The sequence below is a fragment of the Aotus nancymaae genome, unplaced genomic scaffold, assembly GCF_030222135.1.
Source record: "Aotus nancymaae isolate 86718 unplaced genomic scaffold, 86718_ANA_hifiasm-v0.15.2.pri h1tg000016l, whole genome shotgun sequence".
Taxonomy (NCBI): Eukaryota; Metazoa; Chordata; class Mammalia; order Primates; family Aotidae; genus Aotus; species Aotus nancymaae.
Genome location: NW_026988428.1, coordinates 6,439,201 through 6,459,657, shown reverse-complemented (window position 1 = coordinate 6,459,657; position 20,457 = coordinate 6,439,201). Strand labels below are relative to the sequence as shown.

At 40.1% G+C, this 20,457-nt stretch overlaps 2 protein-coding genes across 7 annotated transcripts in view; one reads left to right on the top strand and one right to left on the bottom strand.

The window, feature by feature from the left end:
• The window catches only part of PLXNC1 (plexin C1), a 160,317-nt gene extending 141,719 nt beyond the window's left edge, over positions 1 to 18,598 (top strand). Inside the window, exons 24-31 of the mRNA XM_064376880.1 lie at positions 4,550 to 4,604; positions 7,795 to 7,826; positions 7,922 to 8,029; positions 9,241 to 9,404; positions 11,543 to 11,690; positions 14,585 to 14,725; positions 14,831 to 14,905; positions 16,059 to 18,598. Coding sequence (XP_064232950.1) covers positions 4,550 to 4,604; positions 7,795 to 7,826; positions 7,922 to 8,029; positions 9,241 to 9,404; positions 11,543 to 11,690; positions 14,585 to 14,725; positions 14,831 to 14,905; positions 16,059 to 16,163 — 828 coding nt within the window. The 3' untranslated portion in view covers positions 16,164 to 18,598. The remainder of the gene's footprint in view (positions 1 to 4,549; positions 4,605 to 7,794; positions 7,827 to 7,921; positions 8,030 to 9,240; positions 9,405 to 11,542; positions 11,691 to 14,584; positions 14,726 to 14,830; positions 14,906 to 16,058) is intronic.
• Positions 1 to 20,457, bottom strand: part of CEP83 (centrosomal protein 83) — a 209,690-nt gene that overhangs the window by 20,029 nt on the left and 169,204 nt on the right. For 5 of the 6 annotated variants that reach the window (XM_064376883.1, XM_064376882.1, XM_021675608.2 and 2 more), the window contains one exon: positions 11,833 to 19,718. In XM_064376883.1, the coding sequence (XP_064232953.1) occupies positions 19,614 to 19,718 (105 nt within the window). In that variant the 3' untranslated portion in view covers positions 11,833 to 19,613. Of the gene's footprint in view, positions 1 to 11,832; positions 19,719 to 20,457 lie in introns of those variants that run through there. The other variant, XM_021675611.2, reaches the window with a different exon arrangement.

Below are 20,457 nucleotides of genomic sequence, written 5' to 3'. Positions count from 1 at the left end.
GACATTTGAACTTTTGGCAGCGCTCCTTATCAGAAGGCCCATCCACGGTGTTTGTGATTATAGAGTAAGGGTGCTCGCTTTTGGCAAAACAAAGCGTCTGACAGTAGTGAAGTATTGGCTCAACACTCAATGGGAGACATTTGGGATTCATTCTTTGACAATTACCCAGAATGAATCACCAGCTTCCTTTTATAAAAAGATATTTATTGGCTTAGAAACAGAGCATATCCAGCTCTTCGTGGGGAGGAATTTTGTAACTATGTTCAAAGCTTCTCATAAACTGGTGTCTGAGTATTGCTAAGGGGGTGCCTGCACAGAGCATTTACTTTAATTGCATCAAATATGGAGGAGAATTGAAAAATCAGCCAGCAAACAATGAATAGCTCAAGGGGAAAAGGAGAGGATGTTCGGTAATAAGAGCAGAGTTGAAGAGCTCAGTAAGAGTTAATCCCTGCTGGAGACACTTTGCAGAGGCCTGATGGCCCCAGCCAGCCCCTGGCCAGTGCTTCCCCCAACCCCACCACCCAGCTATCATGCACACCAGCAGTTGCGAGGCCTCTGGCCTAACCTTAGCAGCTGGCTGGACAGCTGTGTTTGAGGGCCTCTTGAGGGCTGGCTCTTGCTCTGTGGTCCTCCCTGTGGGTGCGACCTGAAGGAGATTAGGTTTTAATCCTTTGGTGCTTGCTACGCAGGCTTGTACATTCTGATAACCAATGTGCAGCAGGCCAGAAGAGAAATTCTAGGTTTCTACTCTTTACAAACTGGGAAGGCCGGGTCCAAATTAATATTTATTAGAATTGAGAACAGCTTTGGAGGGGAGGGAAGAGTCACTTAGCTGATAAGGTTCGGAAGTGACAGGGTCAGTCCTCCAGAAACAGTCCCAGAATAAAGGGGATTTGTGGATCTCTGACCTGCCTCCTCGCCACCCCTGTCTTATAATTTTGTGAATGAGCCGCTTCTCCCAGAGAGCCAGGCCTGCCCCCAGCATCCTGGCATTTTCATCCCACTCTGCCTGAAGGGCACTTCCTCACCTGGGGATTTGAGCGTGCCCAACAGGGTGTGGGGGAGGGGCACTGGAGGACCGACTGACCCTGGTCTACATGGTCCCAAAAGGTGAGAATGCTTGACTTTAACCCCAAAAGAGGTGATATATAAAGAGGCCTTTCTTTGTCAAACATATACATTTAAAATCTGTGGCAATTCTTATCAGCTCTATTGAAACATAATTTTTGAGACAGGGTCTTGCTCTGTTGCCCAGGCTGGAGTACAGTGGCACAGTCATGGCTCACTGCAGCTTTGACCTCCCAGGCTCAAGCCATCCTCCTGCCTTAACTGGGACTCTGTAGTGGTGGCCACCATGCTCAGCGTTGTTGATTTTTTGTTTTGTTTGGCAGAGATGTGGATCTCACTGTGTTGCCCAGGCTGGTCTCCAACTCCTAGGCTCAAGCAGTCCTACTGCCTTGGCCTCCCAAAGTGCAGGGATTACAGTCATGAGCCACTGTGCCCAGCCAAAATATAATTTATATTACCATAAAGCTCACTTGTTTAAAGTATACAATGCAATGGTTTTAGGTATACTTATAGAATCGAGCAACCATTGCCACAATCTAATTTTGGAACATTTTCAAACCTTGACCTCATTAGTAGTCACTCTTTATTTCCCCACCCCTGCTTTAGCCAACTAGTAATCTACAATATGTCTATATAAATTTGCCCATTTTGGACATTACATATATTCCTGTTTCTTGTTACTTTTAATTCTTGGGTATGTGTGCAGTTTTGCTACAAGGGTATGTTGCATGATGCTGAGGTTTGGGCTTCTATTGATCCCATCACCCAGACAATGAATATAATACCCAATAGGAAGTTTTTCAGTCCTTGCTTCCTTCCCTCCCATTCTCCTTTCCCACTTTTGGAGTCCCTGGTGTCTATTGCTCCCATCTTTCAGACATTTCATATAAATGGGCCATACAATATGTGGTCTTTTGTGACTGGCTTCTTTTACTTAGCATAATGTTTTTGAAGTTCATCCACATTGTAGTGTGTATAGGTAATTCATTCTTTTTATTGTATGCAATTTTTTTGTAGTGTGTTCATACTATGATACATAGTAATAAGAATGAAGCACTTGTAGTTGCAACAGGAATAAATGTCACAGACCTTATATTGACCTTAAAAATCTAGACACAAAGTACAGGCTGGATGATTCTATTTATATGAAATCCAAGAACAGGCAAAATTCATAAATGGTGATGGAAGATGGTAGAGTGATTAACTGGGTGAAGATGGGGTGGTCATTGTCTTGAAAAGGATAATGGGAGTACTTTTCAGGACCTTGCAATATATTTTTTTTATTTTTTTAATTTAATTTAATTTTTTTTTTTTATTGCATTTTAGGTTTTGGGGTCCTTGCAATATTTTATATCTTGATATAGGTGGTGGCTATGTCAGTATATATTTAATGTGAATAGTCACTGAGCTGTACACTTAATATTAACAAAAGTTAAGCATGTCCTACATGTTATGCCTAAATTTCAAAGGTTTTATTAAAAAGTATATACAAAATTCTGATTTTTACAAGCTTTTGAAAAAATGTCACTGATTGAATATCCCTTATCCAAAATGCTTAGAACCAAAAGTATTCCAGATTTTGGACTTTCTTTGGATTTTAGAATATTTGCATATACATAATGAAATATTTTGGCAACAAGACCCAAGTTTAAACACAGAATTTATTTGTTTCATATGCACCTTATACGCATAGCCTGAAGGGGATTTAATGTAATTAATTTCGTGCATGAATCAAAGTTTTTAGTGGGTTTTGACTGTGACATGTTATCACGAGATCAAGTGTGGAATTTTCCACTTGTGGCACCTTGTGAGTGCTCAAAAAAGTTTCAGATTTTGGAGCACTTTGAATTTTTGGATTAGGGATGTTCAATTTGTATATACCCACAGAAAGGAAACTAAATTACAAGCACTGCTGGAAGAATTAGCACCAAGTGAGCGTATCCTGAAACTACCACCCATGTCAAAAAATAGAAGCCCTCTCCTGGCCCTTCCTAATCACTACCGCTGCTCTCTTCTCCAAATACCTATCATGACAGTTTTGACTATTTGGGTTTTTCTAGCTCTATCTAAATGGAATTAGTCAGTATACGTTCTTTTCTGTGGAGCTGCTTCTGCTCAACATTATGATTGTAGGATTCACCGATGTGGTATGTAACAGTAGATTGCTCATTTTCGTTGTTTTATAATCTGTTGTATGAATATACCCCAAATTATTTATTCTAATGATAGATGTTTGAGTTGTTTCCAGTATGGGACAATTACAAATAGCTCCATATCTGGATTTATACATTTATACTTATTCCTGTGGACTAAGAACCTATCTGTGAAATGGCTCTGTCATAGGGTAGACACCAGCTTTATATACCACAATTTCTGAAAATGCATTTCAGCATTTCTTAGTAGAGTAGTGCCATAGTCAGTTAGGGCTGCTATGACACAATACCACCGACTGGGTGGCTTAAACAACAAACATTTCTCAGTTCCAGAGGTTGGAAGTCCACGGTCAGGGCAAAGTCCTAGTAGCTTGGTGTCTGGTGAAGACTCTCCTGCTGGTTTGTGGACAGCCATCTTGTGTCTCTGTATGGTAGAAAGCAGAGAGGACCAGCAAGCTCTGTTGTCTCTTCCTTTTCCTACTCTGTTTAGAGATAATGTTTCACTTTGTCACCCAGGCTGGAGTAGGGTGACACAGTCATGGCTCATTGCAGCCCTGAATTTCTGGGCTCAAGTGATCCTCCCATCTCAGCCTCCCAAGTGGCTGGAATTACAGGTATGCACCAATGCACCACTAATTTTTAAAGTTTTTGTACAGCAGGATCTCTGTTGCCTAGGCTGGTCTCAAAACTCCTGGACTCAAGTGATCCTCCTGCTTCTTCCTCCCAAAGTGCTGGGATCACAGGAGTGAGGCAACACACTGGCCCTGGTGTCGCTTCTTATAAGGGCACTGTTCCCATCATGAGGTCTCCACCCTCATGACATAATCACCTCCCAAAAGCCCTACCTCCTACCATCACACTGAGATTAGGATTTCAACGTAGGCATGTGGAGGGGACATAAACATTCAGTCCATAATAAGTAACAATTTTTTAACCTCAAAAAATGAAACTGGCTTAGGTCTTTTCTGACCTCTGTGAGTCGGGGGAATGTCCTAACACAGCTCAGTCTTCCCCTCTTCTGGGGTTGGCCCACCTCCCATCTGTCCCACAGAGTCCTGGCCACCACCTTTTGCGTATTACTCCACTGCCTCCCATTGCCTCATCAGCCTCCTCACGGGGCATGAGCCCCTTGAGGACAGAGACACTGTCTTGCTTGTCATTTAGTCCCAGCCTCCAACACAGTGCCCAGAACATAGTAATTCTTGATAAATATTTGATTTAATAAGTAAGAGCATGAAAGATCCATCCAGCCATCTAATTCCTGGGTGAAGTTGAGAAATGCATTAAATTTTGAAAACTCATATATCTTTTATCTTTGGTTTCAGATATCAAATGGATCCACTATAAAAGTCTTTAAGAAGATAGCAAATTTTACTTCAGGTAACCAATATAATATTGTTAACCTTTTGTTCTCACCCAGCTTCATAAAGTATTGCTTTTTGCCTCTCTCAGCTGTATTGTCACAAAGGTGAGATTGAGTTGTTGCTACGTAATTCTCTGAAAGCTGAGAAGAGCCATTTCAATCTCTTTTCAGTTCTAAGAATGTGATCCCTGCAAGAAGGAAACTATAAATGGTGGTTGGCCTGGACTGCCCAGCACTGAGGAAGTGGCTGCCTCTTTATAGCCCTAAGCTCAGGGCAGAATCTCATAGCTTTTTTCCAACCCTTTAGAAGGATGGGGGCTAACAGAGGAGATCCCCCTGGCAAACTGAGAGGGAAGAGTGCAGATAATCACACAGCCCCCTGCAAGCACTAGACAAACAAGATAATCCACTTAGAAAGTCCAAGTCTCCTGTGATAGCACTTGTGAAGTTCCCAGAAATTGGAGAGAGACAAACTAAAGGGGGAGCTTTTATGGGAAAGTTGATAGGCTGGTCTCTAAAGTGATCTGCTTCCCTGATAGCCTTGAGGCAGGAAATTCCTGTTCTAGGTTTGTCCTCAGAGAAATTATACCCCAGTTAAGACAAACAGTTCTCAGCCCTTGGAAAGGTTCTCAGCCTCTCCCAGACAGGCTCCTTTCACACACACACAGCCAGAGGTAGGGCTTTCTGATTCCTGGATTCACTATTAGAAAGAGCAGGGAGCATCTGGTCAGTGTAAACAGGAAATGTGGAGCTCCTGATTATACAAACAGGATAATTGGGTAGGACTCCTTTGGGGAAACCCACCTTCCAGCACTACGTGGGGCTGTTGAGGAGCCATCTTGTAGAGAGTTGCTATCATTCCAGCTTAAGGAGGATGGTGTCTTTGTGTTGAAAAATGGAAGAGCTGTGCTTTTAGGCTTGAAAGATTGGGCCTTTTGAAGAGCCTGTTATTTAGGGGGTCAAATATGTTATATGTAAATTTTTGGTGCTGCAAAAGAAGTAGCACTCGAATATAAATTTTCTCAGCAAAGCAATTTACTTCTATAGAAGGGTGCATCTCACAGATGAAGCAATGGTGAGGGCTCACCTGAACAAGGGAGGGGAAGGAATTCTTATCCCTAATGCAGGTAGTCCCCACCACTGTGATGTTCCCCTACTGGCTAGGGTTGGACTGCACAGTCTAAGCTAATTCTGATTGGCTATTTTAAAGAGAGCAGGGGTATGAGCCAGAGTGGTGGGGTGAGTAATGTGGCAGGAAAAACTATTATAGAGCAGGTAACTAAAGGTGACTCAGGTCAGAGCAGGTGACCAGGGGTGACTCAGGTCAAAGCAGGTGACTGAGTTGAGTCAGGACAGAGCAGATGACCAGGGGAACAGATGTAAACTACTGATTAGAACTGGTGGAAAAGTTGTTGACTATAATTACAAGGAAGTTAAACTTTAAAATGGAGGACAAAGAATTGACATACTGACATACTGATTCTTTGAAGAGAAAGAAATAGAACTCATTGTATCCAACAAATAGAAGTTTAGGTTTGGATTTCTTCACGGGTCCTCCAGTCAGTCAGCACTGCTGCTAATTCCCATCCACTGCAACTGAGAGCCACCATCTTATCATCCTGTTAATGATCCAAACCTCCTGTACCTCTGTCCTATCATCAGCCCCTCTGTCAAAATTCCAACCCTGGATGAACCCAACAGTTATCCTTTCCTGACCCTACAGCTAGGGAGCCACAGAAGAAAGGCACACAGTGGCACACTGGGGGTCACTATAAGTTCACGGTACCCAACTTGACTAGGGCCCTCAACACAGCCTGCTCTCACTGGGTTTCTCTGGGAAACTTAACTCTGTGTCATCCATAATGTATACCTTCTCTTCTCAAAGCTCTGACACACACAGCTCTCCTCTCAGCAGATGACTACACCCTGCACTTTACAGAGAAAACAAATCAGAATTCCCTCAACAGCCAATACCAAACCTACCAACCTACCTGCACATGCCCTCTTCCTTACTTGATGCTTGTGGGCTGACCTTCCTCCATTCAAGGCCAGTCTCTCACCTGTGCTTTGGGTGCCACCATCCTTTCCAGCCTTCTTGGTATCCTTATACCACCAGTAACCTCTTTTCTCACCTGTACTTTCTTCTGCCCGCCAACCCCCATCTACTGCATTTTCCATTAGCATTTCAAGATGTGCTAGTCTCTCTCATCTTTAAGACAGGGTCTTGCTGTCACCAGGCTGGAGTACAGTGGTACAATCATGGCTTACTGCAGCCTCAACCTCCTGGGCTCAAATGATCCTCTCACCTCAGCCTCCTAAGTAGCTGGGATTACAGGAGTGTGCCACCATGCTCAGATAATTTTTAATTTTTTTGTAGAAATGAGGTCTCACTATATTGCCCAGACTGGTCTTGAAATCCTGAGCTCAAGCAGTCCTCCTGCCTTGGCTTCCCAAAGTGCTAGGATTACAGATGTGAGCCACTGAGCCTCTCTCAACTTCAAAACAAACCAAATGCCTTACTTCCTCTCTTCCCTCCATTTACCACTCCCTTACCCTTTACAGCCACATTTCCTCACTCTGCGCTAGTCTCGGCCTGCTCTGTGAGCACCACCTCATTGTCCTTTGAGATCCTACAAAGGGGTCAGTTCCTTTCCACCTTTGGGCCTTCCTGCAATTTGCCTGGCTGACTCTATTTCTTCATTAGATTCAGCTTAAACATCCCTTCCTCAAAAACTCCTGGACTAGGCTTGATGTCATTAGATAATTTCTTAGCATATAATTCACCTCTGTAACCTTTATTACATTTATAATAATTGTGTACCTAGAAGTTTGATGGCCAGAATGGAAATTCCATCAGGGTGGGAACTAGGGCTTATTCATTGCTATATGCCCAGTAGTCCCTGGCACACAGGAGGTGCTCCAGATACATTTGTTAAATGAATGAGGCTTGAGCCTCTCCTACCAGCGAGAGATCAGTGATCACTAGGGAATCTATTTCCCCCTCCAATCCCTAGCCCATCCCGTCTTCACGCTGTTCTTAAGATCTTAAGATGAAGTAGGAGGAAAAACGTAGCTATGAAAAGCTCAAGTCGAAAAGCTCAAGTCACCTTGGTATATAGCAAAAACGGGGCTTTTTATGAGAAAGCCAATTAGCCCGTGGTTGCTTTTTTTAACGGACTGCTTTCTCTCCCTCTTTCTCGTGTTTAGATGTGGAATACTCGGACGACCACTGCCATTTGGTGAGTTCAGGCTTCCTTGTGCTCACCGCTGAATTGCATGCCTTCTGTAGCATGAATGGTCTCCTTGGGTAACGCTTCTGCTGTCTTCCCTTCAGATTTTACCAGATTCGGAAGCATTCCAAGATGTGCAAGGAAAGAGACATCGAGGGAAGCACAAGTTCAAAGTAAAAGAAATGTATCTGACAAAGCTGCTGTCTACCAAGGTACACTTACTGTTCTGGGAGCACTTTTATGGCTACCTAGGGGGTGTATGATGTGTTTGACTTAATTTCCACTGAAGTGTGAAAATGTTACAAATCCCTTGTGCCTTCTAGCAAAGCAAAATGAAAGTTTAAATTGTAAACACTTCCTACCCCGTTCTTCTTTTTATACACTGCAAAGATTAACAGCACTTTACAAATTTGTACTGTAGTATCTTCAGTCAGGGATTTAATATTGTTCCCAGTCTCTTTCCCCACCATTTCATTATTATTGTTATTTTTTAGGTTGACAGCATAATTATTCTTTTTGTTTACTTGTTATTATAGATGAGCAATAAAACTCCACTTTTGAATCGCAAATAAAATGAAGGGGATGGGAAGGGTGAGTGACTATAAACCTAGCAAATCTTACTAATTTTTGTTTTTCACTTTAAAATTAAGAATTCTGCTCACACAGAAAAGTGTCAGATGTGAAAGTCAGTGGAATACAAAATTGGGAGCAAATTTTACTTTATCTGGCTTTTAGTGGAATTAACAGAAGTCTGTGGTGATCTTTTTTTTCCTCCCCATCTGGAATGATGAGTACTATAAATGCTATTATCTACACTTGGCCCCAGTTACTTGATGGGCATGCTTCTTCAGATTATAACAAAGAATCTGCTTAGAGTTTAGGAGATGTGTTTAGTGGGCAGAGGACAGCCCAAGCCTTTTGATTTTCTCAGCTGTCCCACAGAGCTCAGCCTATTTGGCTTTTGTAAAATACTCAAATGCTTTGGAAAGTACACAATAAAACCTTATGATAGAAATATATGCAATAGGAAAAATTCTGGGAACAGAGCGGCATCACTTGAGCTTTTCCAGGCTGAACATAACTAATAAAAGCCAAACATCCGTGGCTTCCTGGTTTATGTATACGGCCCTACAACTGACATTTCAACTGCTAGAGATTTCTGAGATATCCTCCCAGTTGACTAAACAATGTTGTTATCAGAAAGCAGCCTATGAACCAAATCTAAACCTGGGCATGGATTTTCAGGACTTTTGTCCATATTGTGAGCATTGGCCTGATTTGACAATTTTATATTTTTCTCTTCAGCTTGTTTTTCTGTTTTGCACATTATTTTCTCTGAACTTGGATTTGCTTTTGCAATTATGTTTTCAAAACCACTGCCGTAATTTTTAATCTCCCAAATCTGATGTTGTCTGTCTTTCAGGTGGCAATTCACTCTGTGCTTGAAAAACTTTTTAGAAGCATCTGGAGTTTACCCAACAGCAGAGCCCCATTTGCTATAAAATACTTTTTTGACTTTTTGGATGCCCAGGCTGAAAACAAAAAAATCACAGATCCTGACGTCGTACATATTTGGAAAACAAACAGGTGGGAATGTAGGTGATTACTGTTTTCAAGAATCTGGAACAGAACATTAACTAAAAGAAAGAGATTGTTACAGGAGGATTCATTTATCCGTATATGAGAATCTTTGGGCTTGGTAAGCGATCATGTCAAAGTAGTTTCTTATTGTTATTTTTAAACAATAAAGGAAACCACTCACATGCCAAGAATCCTATTCTTGAATAGAAACTCTGTTATCTTTGGTGCATGATAAAGACTTTGCCAAACAAATTTAAGTTGACTAGCAAAGAATGAGAAATTAATATTTGTGGTTTTATATCATTTTTGCATTAGAGAAAATGTTATAAATCATTTTTTGTTCCAAATCAATTACTTTGCAGTCTCCAAGCTATCTGTCCATACTCTGATGCTGTACAGAAACTTATCAAGTGCAGTACTCAGATACAATGAGAATTAGCCAATGGTTTTATATTTTAATATTTTCCCATAAGCACAGGCAAGGCATCCATATTTATTCTGAATGCCTCCTCAGTAAAGAAATGTAGTTCATGATTTCTCTTTGAAATGCTACAAGAGCTGGATAAGACTCAGAGTTACCATGAAGTTCAACTTTCAGTGCAAACTCAAGGATTTCCAGGCACTAAGGGCAGCCAGGTCACTTTAAATAAGTATCAAAAGCTGAAGTTCCAGAGCTCTAGGTCTAATCTCCCATTTAATCCAGATCTATCCCAAATCTCTACGCTGGCTTACTCCCTTCTCTTCCCATGTTCTAGCCTCTTGTTTTGAGACAGGGTCTCACTCTTGTCGCCCAGGCTGGAGTGCAGTGGTGGAATCTCAGCCCACTGCAACCTCTGCCTACTGGGCTCAAGCAATTCTCCCACTACAGCTTCCCAAGTAGCTGGAATTACAGGAGCATGCCACTGCATCCAGCTAATTTTTAAAACTTTTTGTGAGATGAGGTCTCACTACATTGCCCAGGCTGGTCTCAAGCCATCCTCCTGCTTCAGCCTCTGAAAGTATTGAGATTTACAGGGTGAGCCACTGTCCCTGGCCTGTTCTAGCCTCTTATCTCCAGTCCCTGCCGCTCCCAGACACTTCCATATCAAGCCTGGGAGCTGAGGGCCTCCCTTCCACCTTGAAGATTGTGGTATCTGAGCAGGGGGCAGCAGCCAGGACAGTAAAGCTGCTGCTGAGGTAATGAGCTAGGTTAGAGTTGAAAAGGAGATAATGGAAGGACTTTGAACCAGTCCCAAGTTCATGTTCAGGTATTTATTTGAATACCTACCATGGGCCAAGGAGTTAGGTGCTGGAGATAATAGTAACAAAACAGATGAAAGTCCATGTCCCACTCTACTAAATGAGGACAGACATTAAATGCAATATGTAAACAGTAGTACAGTAGCATATGATAAGTGCAGTGGAGAAAGTAAGAAAGGAGGCTGGTTAGTATGTGTCAGGACTGGGTGATCAGAGAAGGCCTCACAGAGATGGCGACACTTGAGCCAAGTATTGAAAGAGGAGAGGATATAAACCATGAGACTACCAGAGGCAAGAAAGTTTCAGGCAGACGCCAAGAGCACAAGTTGTGAGATACGTGCTTGCTTGGCACATGTGAAGAACAGCAAGGAGTACAGTGGAGTTGGAATGAGTGTGGGGAGGAGCAGTGGGATAGGAGGGCAGAGGAACAGGTCATGCAGAGTGTTATCCAGAGGGCGATGGAGAGCCTCAGATGGTTGGAGCAGAGAAGAGACATGGTCTGATTGTGTGTTGAGAGGACGGCTAATGAACAAACTATCAGGAGATGGGAAATAATCCAGGTGAGAGAGATTTTATATATATATATATATATATATATATATATAATTTTATATAAATAAATAAAAAATATATATATATATTTTTTTTCAAGAGCTATCTGGAGAAAATTCTTGTCCATGGCCACTTTCAAACTTACCCTCCTCTATCCTTTTCCGTAGCTCTGTCAGTTAACCCTTTCTTGTTCTCTCAGAGTGATGCTTCTGTCTGTTGCTTGGTATGTTTGGCTAAGCAGAGTTGTATACTTCAGTAATAAGGATGAAAACACCTGTTTACAAACTGATTAAACAGACCATTGGCTTCATGAATGGCCCTATTTGAAAAGAGATTATTCTCTCTCTGAACAGCCTTCCTCTTCGCTTCTGGGTAAACATCCTGAAGAACCCTCAGTTTGTCTTTGACATTAAGAAGACACCACACATAGACGGCTGTTTGTCAGTGATTGCCCAGGCATTCATGGATGCATTTTCTCTCACAGAACAGCAACTAGGGAAGGTAAGGCCCAGCTTGAGTATTTCTTGTATGTAGTCTTATGAGTTTGATGCACTTGTCTTCCTGATAAGCATTCAAATAATAAACAATTGGTCTAAACTACACCAGTTAAAGAGAAATAGCAAGGGCCACTGTAAATTTGCTGTTCTTTAAAATCTAATTATTTTTAGTCTAATTTTTTAAAAGTGAAAACCAAAATAGCCCCACCAGACTGCAGAATTCTGCCTGTGAAAAACTTTACCACAAAGTATGCATTTTGTTTCCTAGAAACACATTCTATAGACACTGATAATTAACCCAAAATATGAAAATATTGAAATTTACCTAAATCAGTTCCATCTGAATATACATAAAATGACTATTTGAATGTAACACGTTGCTTATGGGATAGAAAATCTTGCCTGAGATTTCTAACAATACCAGTTTGTTAGTTTATAATCAAAGCATGAGTACTGTTTTCCTATGGTTTTCTTTGCTGATCAAAAGCCCCAAGAAGGCAAAGAAAGATAAAACTATAGAGCAAACTTTGAAAGAAATGTTTTGGTCTTATTTGAGTGCTCCAAAATATACTAAACTGAGCAATATCTGTGCCTATTGGGTCTTTGAACATTGAAGAGCTCTTGGGTAGGGCTTTAAGAGTACCTGGTATGAATGGAAACTGATGTTCTGTAGGTGCCTCAGACTCCCAGTCGTAATCTAAACTTTTTATCACCAATATTTCTGCAAAACAAACCTGCTTTTACTTTTGTCTTCCCTAGCATTGCCTAGTCTCTCAAGGTAGAATCCTCAACATTATATTTGACTCCTCCTCCTTTCAACCTCTATCCCCAACTATTGGTTACCACTCACTTCTGTCTCAAATGTCTGTCCCTCCCTTCTCCTTCCTCAGTCTTATTACTTTATCCTGTCCCTACTGGGATAATTGCTTCCTGATTGGTGTCCCTGCCCCTGCTGTCCACCTATCCCTAAACTTTTCCTTTTCACTGTCTCTCAGGTAATCTTCCTAAAACATATATCTGATGTCAGTTCGGTTCTTAAAAATTGCAAATATGGCCGGGTGCGATGGCTCACTCCTGTAATCGCAGCCTTGGGAGGCCAAGGCGGGTGGATCACAGGGTCAAGAGATCAAGATCATCCTTCCCAACATGATGGAACCCCATCTCTACTAAAAATACCAAAATTAGCCGGGCATGGTGGTAGGCGCCCGTAGTCTCAGCTACTTGGGAGGCTGAGGCAGGAGAATTGCTTGAACCCAGGAGGCAGAGGTTGCAGTGAGTCGAGATTGCGTCACTGCACTCCAGCCTGGCAACAGAGTTAGACTGTCTCAGAAAAAAAAAAAAAAGGAAATATTTCCCATTACCTACCAGCTAAAATCTTCACAGTGCCCCATAGTGCCTCCTGATGGGCTTCAGGCCTCTTTGCTAGCCTCAATCCACACACCCACTGTGCTACAGCTTCTTACTTTTCCCCAGTTCACACCATGAACTTGTTCTCACATCCCTTTGCTCGTCTTTCCTGTCTCACAATCCCTCTGTCTAGTAAAATCCTACTCATTCATTCATCATTTTATTCATTCAACAAACATGATTTCCTAATGAGGACCAGAAACTGTAAAAGACTCGGATCAGTCTAAATACACCTACTTTGTGAACTTTCCCCAGTGTATTTCCTATAGCACTTTCTTCATTTGACTAATAAAATTCATTTTAACATGCAGCACACTGAAAGGCACTTAAATGTTTATTCACACTAAAAACAGGTGCATATGAATTATGTTCTTAACATTTCATTTAATCCTCACAAGTACCAAATAAGGTAGTTATTATTACCCTTATTTTGTAAATGTGAAAATTGATGTTCTGGGAGGTTACACGTCTTGCCTGGGACCACACACAGTAGCAGAATTGTCAGAAATTTTTTGTTTCTTTTTGTCAACTCCTGCTGCTAATTATTTGTATCAGTAAGTACTTCGTAAATCTGTTTGTGCAACTAGATTGTAAGCTTCTTAGGGCAGCCACTGGTCTTTATCACTGTACACTCAATGCCTGCCCCAGTGCTTGCTTAATAGTGTTTACTGAATGAATGAGTGATAGCATGATTTCTGGGTTCCATTTAAATGTGACACATGAGAAAATCTCTATACTGTTTCCATCTCTAGGCATCCTTCAGAATGATTCATCAAGCCATTGATTCAGCCTCATGGGCTCTTTAAAATGTACTGGGACATCAGCCCTATCATTAACTTACCTATCTTCCCTGAGTAGAATTTTTTAAACTTTTGTGAAAAATAATGACCTTTTAAAATAAAGTCATATTTAATTTCTAAATATTATTATTACATAGAAACATTCAAATTGCTAGGGAAACTTTGCAAAATCACATATCAGAGCCACCAATACTAATGACCATGTGCTTCCTTAAAGAAACTGGAAGATCTTTATAATCTAATGAAATAAAAGGGACAAGCTAGAAAATCTGCCACTGACAATTACTTACCAGTTTCATGGTTATATAAAAGGCTCAATCAGATCTACAATCAAGTCTTTTATAAATGCCAAATTCACTGGTGGGTGAGGATGAGAGCAAATGTTTTAATTCAGGCTTTTTACAACCATTAGTAATGAACTATGATTGAAATAAGTTCTATTGTTACAGTAACTCAAAATCATGCAAAAATAATAATTTTGGTTCTTTTATGAGAGGAAGGCAGAATATATTAGCATTTAATCTGCCTGAAAATAACAGTGACTCACCAGAACTATCTAGATAGCAGTCAGTCATTCAGTCAACAACATTAAAGGCCTACTGCATGAAGCCTTGTTATCAAGAGGTAAAACTGGTGGTGTGGGTTCAGCTACATTGGTGTAGTTCCCCACCTCCTTTTTTTTTTTTTTCAGGAAGCACCAACTAATAAGCTTCTCTATGCCAAGGATATCCCAACCTACAAAGAAGAAGTAAAATCTTATTACAAAGCAATCAGGGATTTGCCTCCATTGTCATCCTCAGAAATGGAAGAATTTTTAACTCAGGAATCTAAGGTATCGTTAGAAAGCAGAAAAAAAAGCTTGTATTTGGTTTCTTGAAGTCATTTCAGAATTTCTCAACAAGTCTTTTTTTTGTTTTTTTTTTTTTTTTTTTTTTAGAAACACGAAAATGAATTTAATGAAGAAGTGGCCTTGACAGAAATTTACAAATACATCGTAAAATATTTTGATGAGGTAAGATTTTAAATAACATTGTTATAAACCTAAGAGTCAGGCACCAGGATGTGATTATAGCATTCTGTCAGTTTCAGAACAGCTCTGGCATCCCAAAAGGCCAGAAAGGGATGCCAGGAAGCCTGTCTGAGATGGGGGATCCTGGCACTGAGCCAGACCCTGCACACGGCTTCCCCTCTTAAAGTTTTATCATGCTGCCCACATTTGGACCAGCCTAAATTTACATTTGAGTTCATGGGGCCTACAGCCACACTGACTCAAGTTAACACTGGTGAGTAAGTAGTGGCCCTATTAAATGGGGTCAGCTTATGCTTGATTGTAATCTGCTAAAAATGAAAGCTAAGCTTGTTAAGTCTCCTAGATTCTGTATTCAATAGTTAGTTATATGATATTACGACATATTTCTAACTTAAGCAACTATTTCAATAAACCATTCTCCTTTATGATTAATTCTCCTTAATCTGGGTTTTTTTTCTTTGGAAATTCACACAGACACATTCATCAGATGCTTTGTTTCCAAACATATGTTAACTCCCCCTTCCCTGATTCCCCCCCAATCAGTCATGCTGGGACAGGCTATCCATGTCAATGGTGAGAATAGCTCACCAATTCCATTTGCTACTTGAAGATCAAGTGAAGCTCTAAGGTAGGGTAGAGGCAATGAGTTCCTTAAACATGATAAGCATCCCTCTTTCCAGGGGCCAGGGGAGAGAAGGGAAGCACTGGGGAAGGGAGGGAAGAGGAGGGACTACACTGCCCAGATGGGAGGGAAGGGAAGGATCTGTCTCTGACCAGGATGTCCCTGCCTGCTGCATTTAAGGAGAAATACTTGCCTGCATGTTGGCTGCCCAGGAATGCTTGCTGTGCTTGGAATGGCTGTGACATAATGCATAAAGCAGGGTCTTGGAAGCCTGGCCCCATATTTGTAAGCAAATAGTTGGTATTTCTTGTGAGCTTCTATTTTAAGCCAAGGTATTGTTGATCCTGTGATAATGACTTAGCAAAACAACTTGCAAAGTGAGTACGTAAATGATGGAAGAAAATGTTGGCATCTGTTTCATACAGATTTTACCACTCAGCATCAGGTATGCAAAAAACAGAATTGGAATGCTAAAACCACAATATCTAAAATAACTGTTCTAATTGTCAACAGATTCTAAATAAACTAGAAAGAGAACGAGGGCTGGAAGAAGCTCAGAAACAACTCTTGCATGTAAAAGTCTTATTTGATGAAAAGAAGAAATGCAAGTGGATGTAAGCACTCTGGGCCCTGGCTTAATCTGGCAAAGTTCTTCAGACGACTTGGGAGCAAAATGGCTGCTTGAGCTACTCTATGTCGTTAATTTCTTGTTTGCACATAGGTTCCACTTTGAGCACTGTCTTTTTAAGAGACCAAGGCACATGCACAGCTTTTAGAAAGCATACCAACCGTTGTGCCTGTGTGTATACTGTGGGAACCCTTCTGTAAATAGAGTTGAAGTGGTTGTTGCCAACAGCCTCCTTGTTTACAGAGAATACAGGGCCAGTAAGCGAGGGTCAGTATTGTAACTACAGTCTCCACTTAAGCACAATGATATAAGTGGTTTTATTTGAAAACTACAGCTATGTAGCACTTGTGCTACACTGCACCTCTGCATTGTAAAGGGATACTGCCAATGCTCAAAACAAAATGTGAAATGAGTCATTTGGAAACAAGGTGGGGGTGTTAAGGCAACCTCGAGGATTTGCAGCATTGAAACTTTCCCCAGTAGTTCTTGGAAAAGGCGACCGCAGAATTTGGTAGTGTACACTTAGCATTTGTGAGTGTGTGTGTGTGTGTTTAAACCAAAAACTAACAGTGTTGCAACATTGTTGAAAGGGCTCGTGTTTTTCAGTGGTCATCAACTGCACTCCATCAGACTCACCTCCATTTCGCCAAGGACCTCTAAAGTAAGGAGAGTGAGTGGGCTTTATTTAAATGAACAGCATTTTAACCAGATACTTTGTCCTAATGTGTGTTCCTTTTTTTTCCATCTATTTTTTCATACTAAATGTATTTGATAGTGGACATGTTGGATATTATACAAAAAAATCATTAATTCATTTGTTTCAAAACCTTTGATCAGAACAATCTGTGGAAAAGTAACTCCATTTCTATATGAGTGTCTCCTTGCTTTAGATTTCTGGTGAACCCTGTGGTTATAAATACTTGTGTGTGATTTTAAAAAGATGCATTTTACATTTCATCAAATTGCTGTTCACACTGGAGTATTATATATAAATATATATTTGAGGCCCAAGGCCTGAAAAATATTAGTATACAACTTGGTATCTTAGTCTTACTATGTACTTTTTGAAAGTATTCCTCACAGGAGAAAGAATTTAAAATGCCCATTTATTCATGCCTTTCTTTTTAAAGAATTCTCTATCCAGTTATACTGTAGTCTTTTTAGTGCTGATTTTTTATTCCTGAATTTTTGCTGCTCATGACCAATTTTAATACCACTGTGTTTTCCTTCTATTAAACCAGAAGTAAACAGCATAATTGGCAACTCTTGAGCTTTTCTTGTGGCAGGCACCTTTTACCCTTGGTGCTCCAAATCCCCCCTCTAGGAAAGAAATTTTTTCAAGTCAAATAACATTGATCACATATTCCTTGAAATCATTTACCAACAATCTATGGAGCATCAGGATTTAAATATGGATTTGTCTTAGATAAATGCAATTCCTTTTTGCTCCTGAATTATCTGGAAAAGCATGAGAGCGGTGACACCTCTACAAACTGATCAGAGAAGATAAGCAGTTAACTACCCCTGATAGGCATCTTCCCGATCCTGTTGCTTTTGACCATCGTCAGTCCGATGGACACACCTCAAACAAAACTACCAAATAGGTTACATATCAGAATAAAGGTGAGAGGTCTGGTCCCCATCTAAGGCTGCTACAGTCTTCAAAGAGGCGAAGGAGTTCGTAAGAGAACAAAAGTAGGAGAGTTGAGAGCCAAGGGTAGGAGAGTTGCCCAAAAGACTTCCCCTACTTTAGGGTACTAAAAACTCAAAGGATCAGCTACAGCTTTATCTAAGTATTTACTAAATGCTACATGAGGGTGTCCCTGTCCAGCTTTCTGGCACATGAGTCCTGTGTGGAGAGTTACCTCCTCTTCCAGGGACTGTGCTGTTGGGAACTTTGGGCAAGTCACGTACCTCTTTGTGCCTCAATTTCTGTATAATATTTCTAAACTACCTCACTGAGGTGGTATGAAGATTCACTAATGTATGTAGCGTGTTTGTCAATCCTCCAGTGAAAAGCACTATCTAGATCACATTTTGGATCACATTAGCCAAATGCAGTAAATGGCCAAATTAGATGTGTGCTGAAGACAATCATCAGTCACTGGGTCTATATTAAACAGCAACCAGAGCAACAAATGGCAAACAATTTCTATTTTCAAGTTACTTTGCATATTTTTTTGGTGCAAAACAATTCATTTATAAAGTTTTTTTTCTAACACTAGTGTCTACAGCAGCATTTAAAAAATTCTGTTACCTTTTCTGTATTAGGATTTAAAGTCTATTTCTTATTGTATACCTGATTGAAGCTGTTCTTCGAGATGAATGTTTTAAATGTCTATATCCAAAAAATAAACATTTTGATGTAACTATGGACTGTCTTTTTTCAATTTTCTAGTTAGAATAAAAATCTATTATAAATGGCTCCATGGAAATTATTTTTCAGAGACAAAGTATCACTGTATATACTGTGAATAAGCAGCTATATTATGTAGTAAGTAAACCTAGTTTCTTGCTAAATAGTGCTAAGGACTGCTCAATTACAGTCCTGGCCTCCACTATCAACCTGGACTTTTGACCTTTGGATAATGAACATTCCACTTAATTTGGGAGACCTGAGCTTTCGCCTCATTAACATGGAATTATTCCAGCAGAATTCCTCTAAAAGATGTCACATTTAAAAAGCTACCAATGGGTGTAGAGTAAAAAAAAATAAGAGCATACTTAGGGACACAAATAAAACACATAATTATTTGGTTAAATCCACAGTAGTGGGAAGTAAAGTTAAATTCCAGCAACACTTATAAAGGTACCTACCTGGGTTCAAGTTTTACAATCAATGGCCCACTTGTTAATACTGCCATAGGATTTAATTATTTGCACTTACTTACTCTCTATTCTAATGAAGCCAAAATCAGTAGACTGTCATCATATTGCTAAATATATGCTACATGGTTGATGTAAAGTTAAACACAAGACAATATGTAGATTAAAAAATATTAAGCTCTTTAATTATGTGCACACAGCTTTTAGAAAAGGTAGCCTTTTGTAATGTATATAGATACCTTTACATTCTTTATGCTGACTTTTAAATTGTCATCTTTTTTCAAGTTTTTGTATATAGTAAACCAGAAGATGTCTATGGACCCAGTTATTGCCAAGCATTTTGAAGAGGGAATTAATGATATTGTTCTACATTCTCAAACCATTGTCAAATATTCTAAATATATCTGAGACTTTTTCTTTTAATGCTTCACTTGTAGAATTCTAAAATGAGTATGACAGTCATGCAATATAGCATGTAGTAGGTACCTTTTCTTGAGGCACATTCAAGTGTTTTGGCAAACAGTAAAATGTATCTATAATGCCACAGGTTAAAACGTCAAGTTTTACTGAGTCACCGACTTCACCTCTTTTGATCTGCCTGTTCTCCAAGAACATCATTCTCCAGAAGATCCAAGTTCCTCTAATTGTTTTCTTTGTGTTGTTTCCAGTTCTTCTAGTCTTTTGCGAAGTAGAGAGAGTTCCCTTTGATGTTGTTCTTCCTTAAAATGATGTAGATAAAGCATAGCAAAAGAAACTATTAAACTAGCAGAAAAGTAACTGTTGGGCAGCAGCCTTGGTCTGCCTCTTTTACATATGCCTATAGTATCTGGCAAGGAAGTGATGACCACTGTAGCAGTCTAAAAAAAAGTACCATGGGCTAACCTACCATCTATTTTGCTGCTCTCCTGCCTCAGGCTCTAGCCTTAAGAAAAACCCATAGTCTGTTCTTCATTACGTATAAAATTCACCAGGGAGTGAATTAGAAAATATTAATGCAGGGCCCAGGTATACTTACATGGCAACTTTCCAACAACACTGGTGTTTAACAGAAGTTTATTATAAACAAAGCACTTGGCCTGAGATTCAATTCAATTAAAATCTTCTGTGCTTACAATATTATAAAACATCATTATTTATTAATAGTCCATCTTCTGAAAACGAATCAAACAATCTGATTTCTTCAATACCTCAAGGGGCCTGATACAATAGAAATAACCCAGGTTTTGGATTCAACGGGTTTAGGTTTGAAACTTAGTCACTTATTAGCTATGACCTTACGCAAGTCACTTCACTCTTAGTTCCCTTATCTATGAATTAGGAATAGTAGTATCTGCCCTCAAAGCATTTTTCGTTAGTGTTAGACATTGCATGGAACACGCACAGTTCACTGCATTAGTAAATGCTCAGTAGTCATTAGTATTAACATTATGAGTAAGCTACAAACTCTAGGTTACTCAA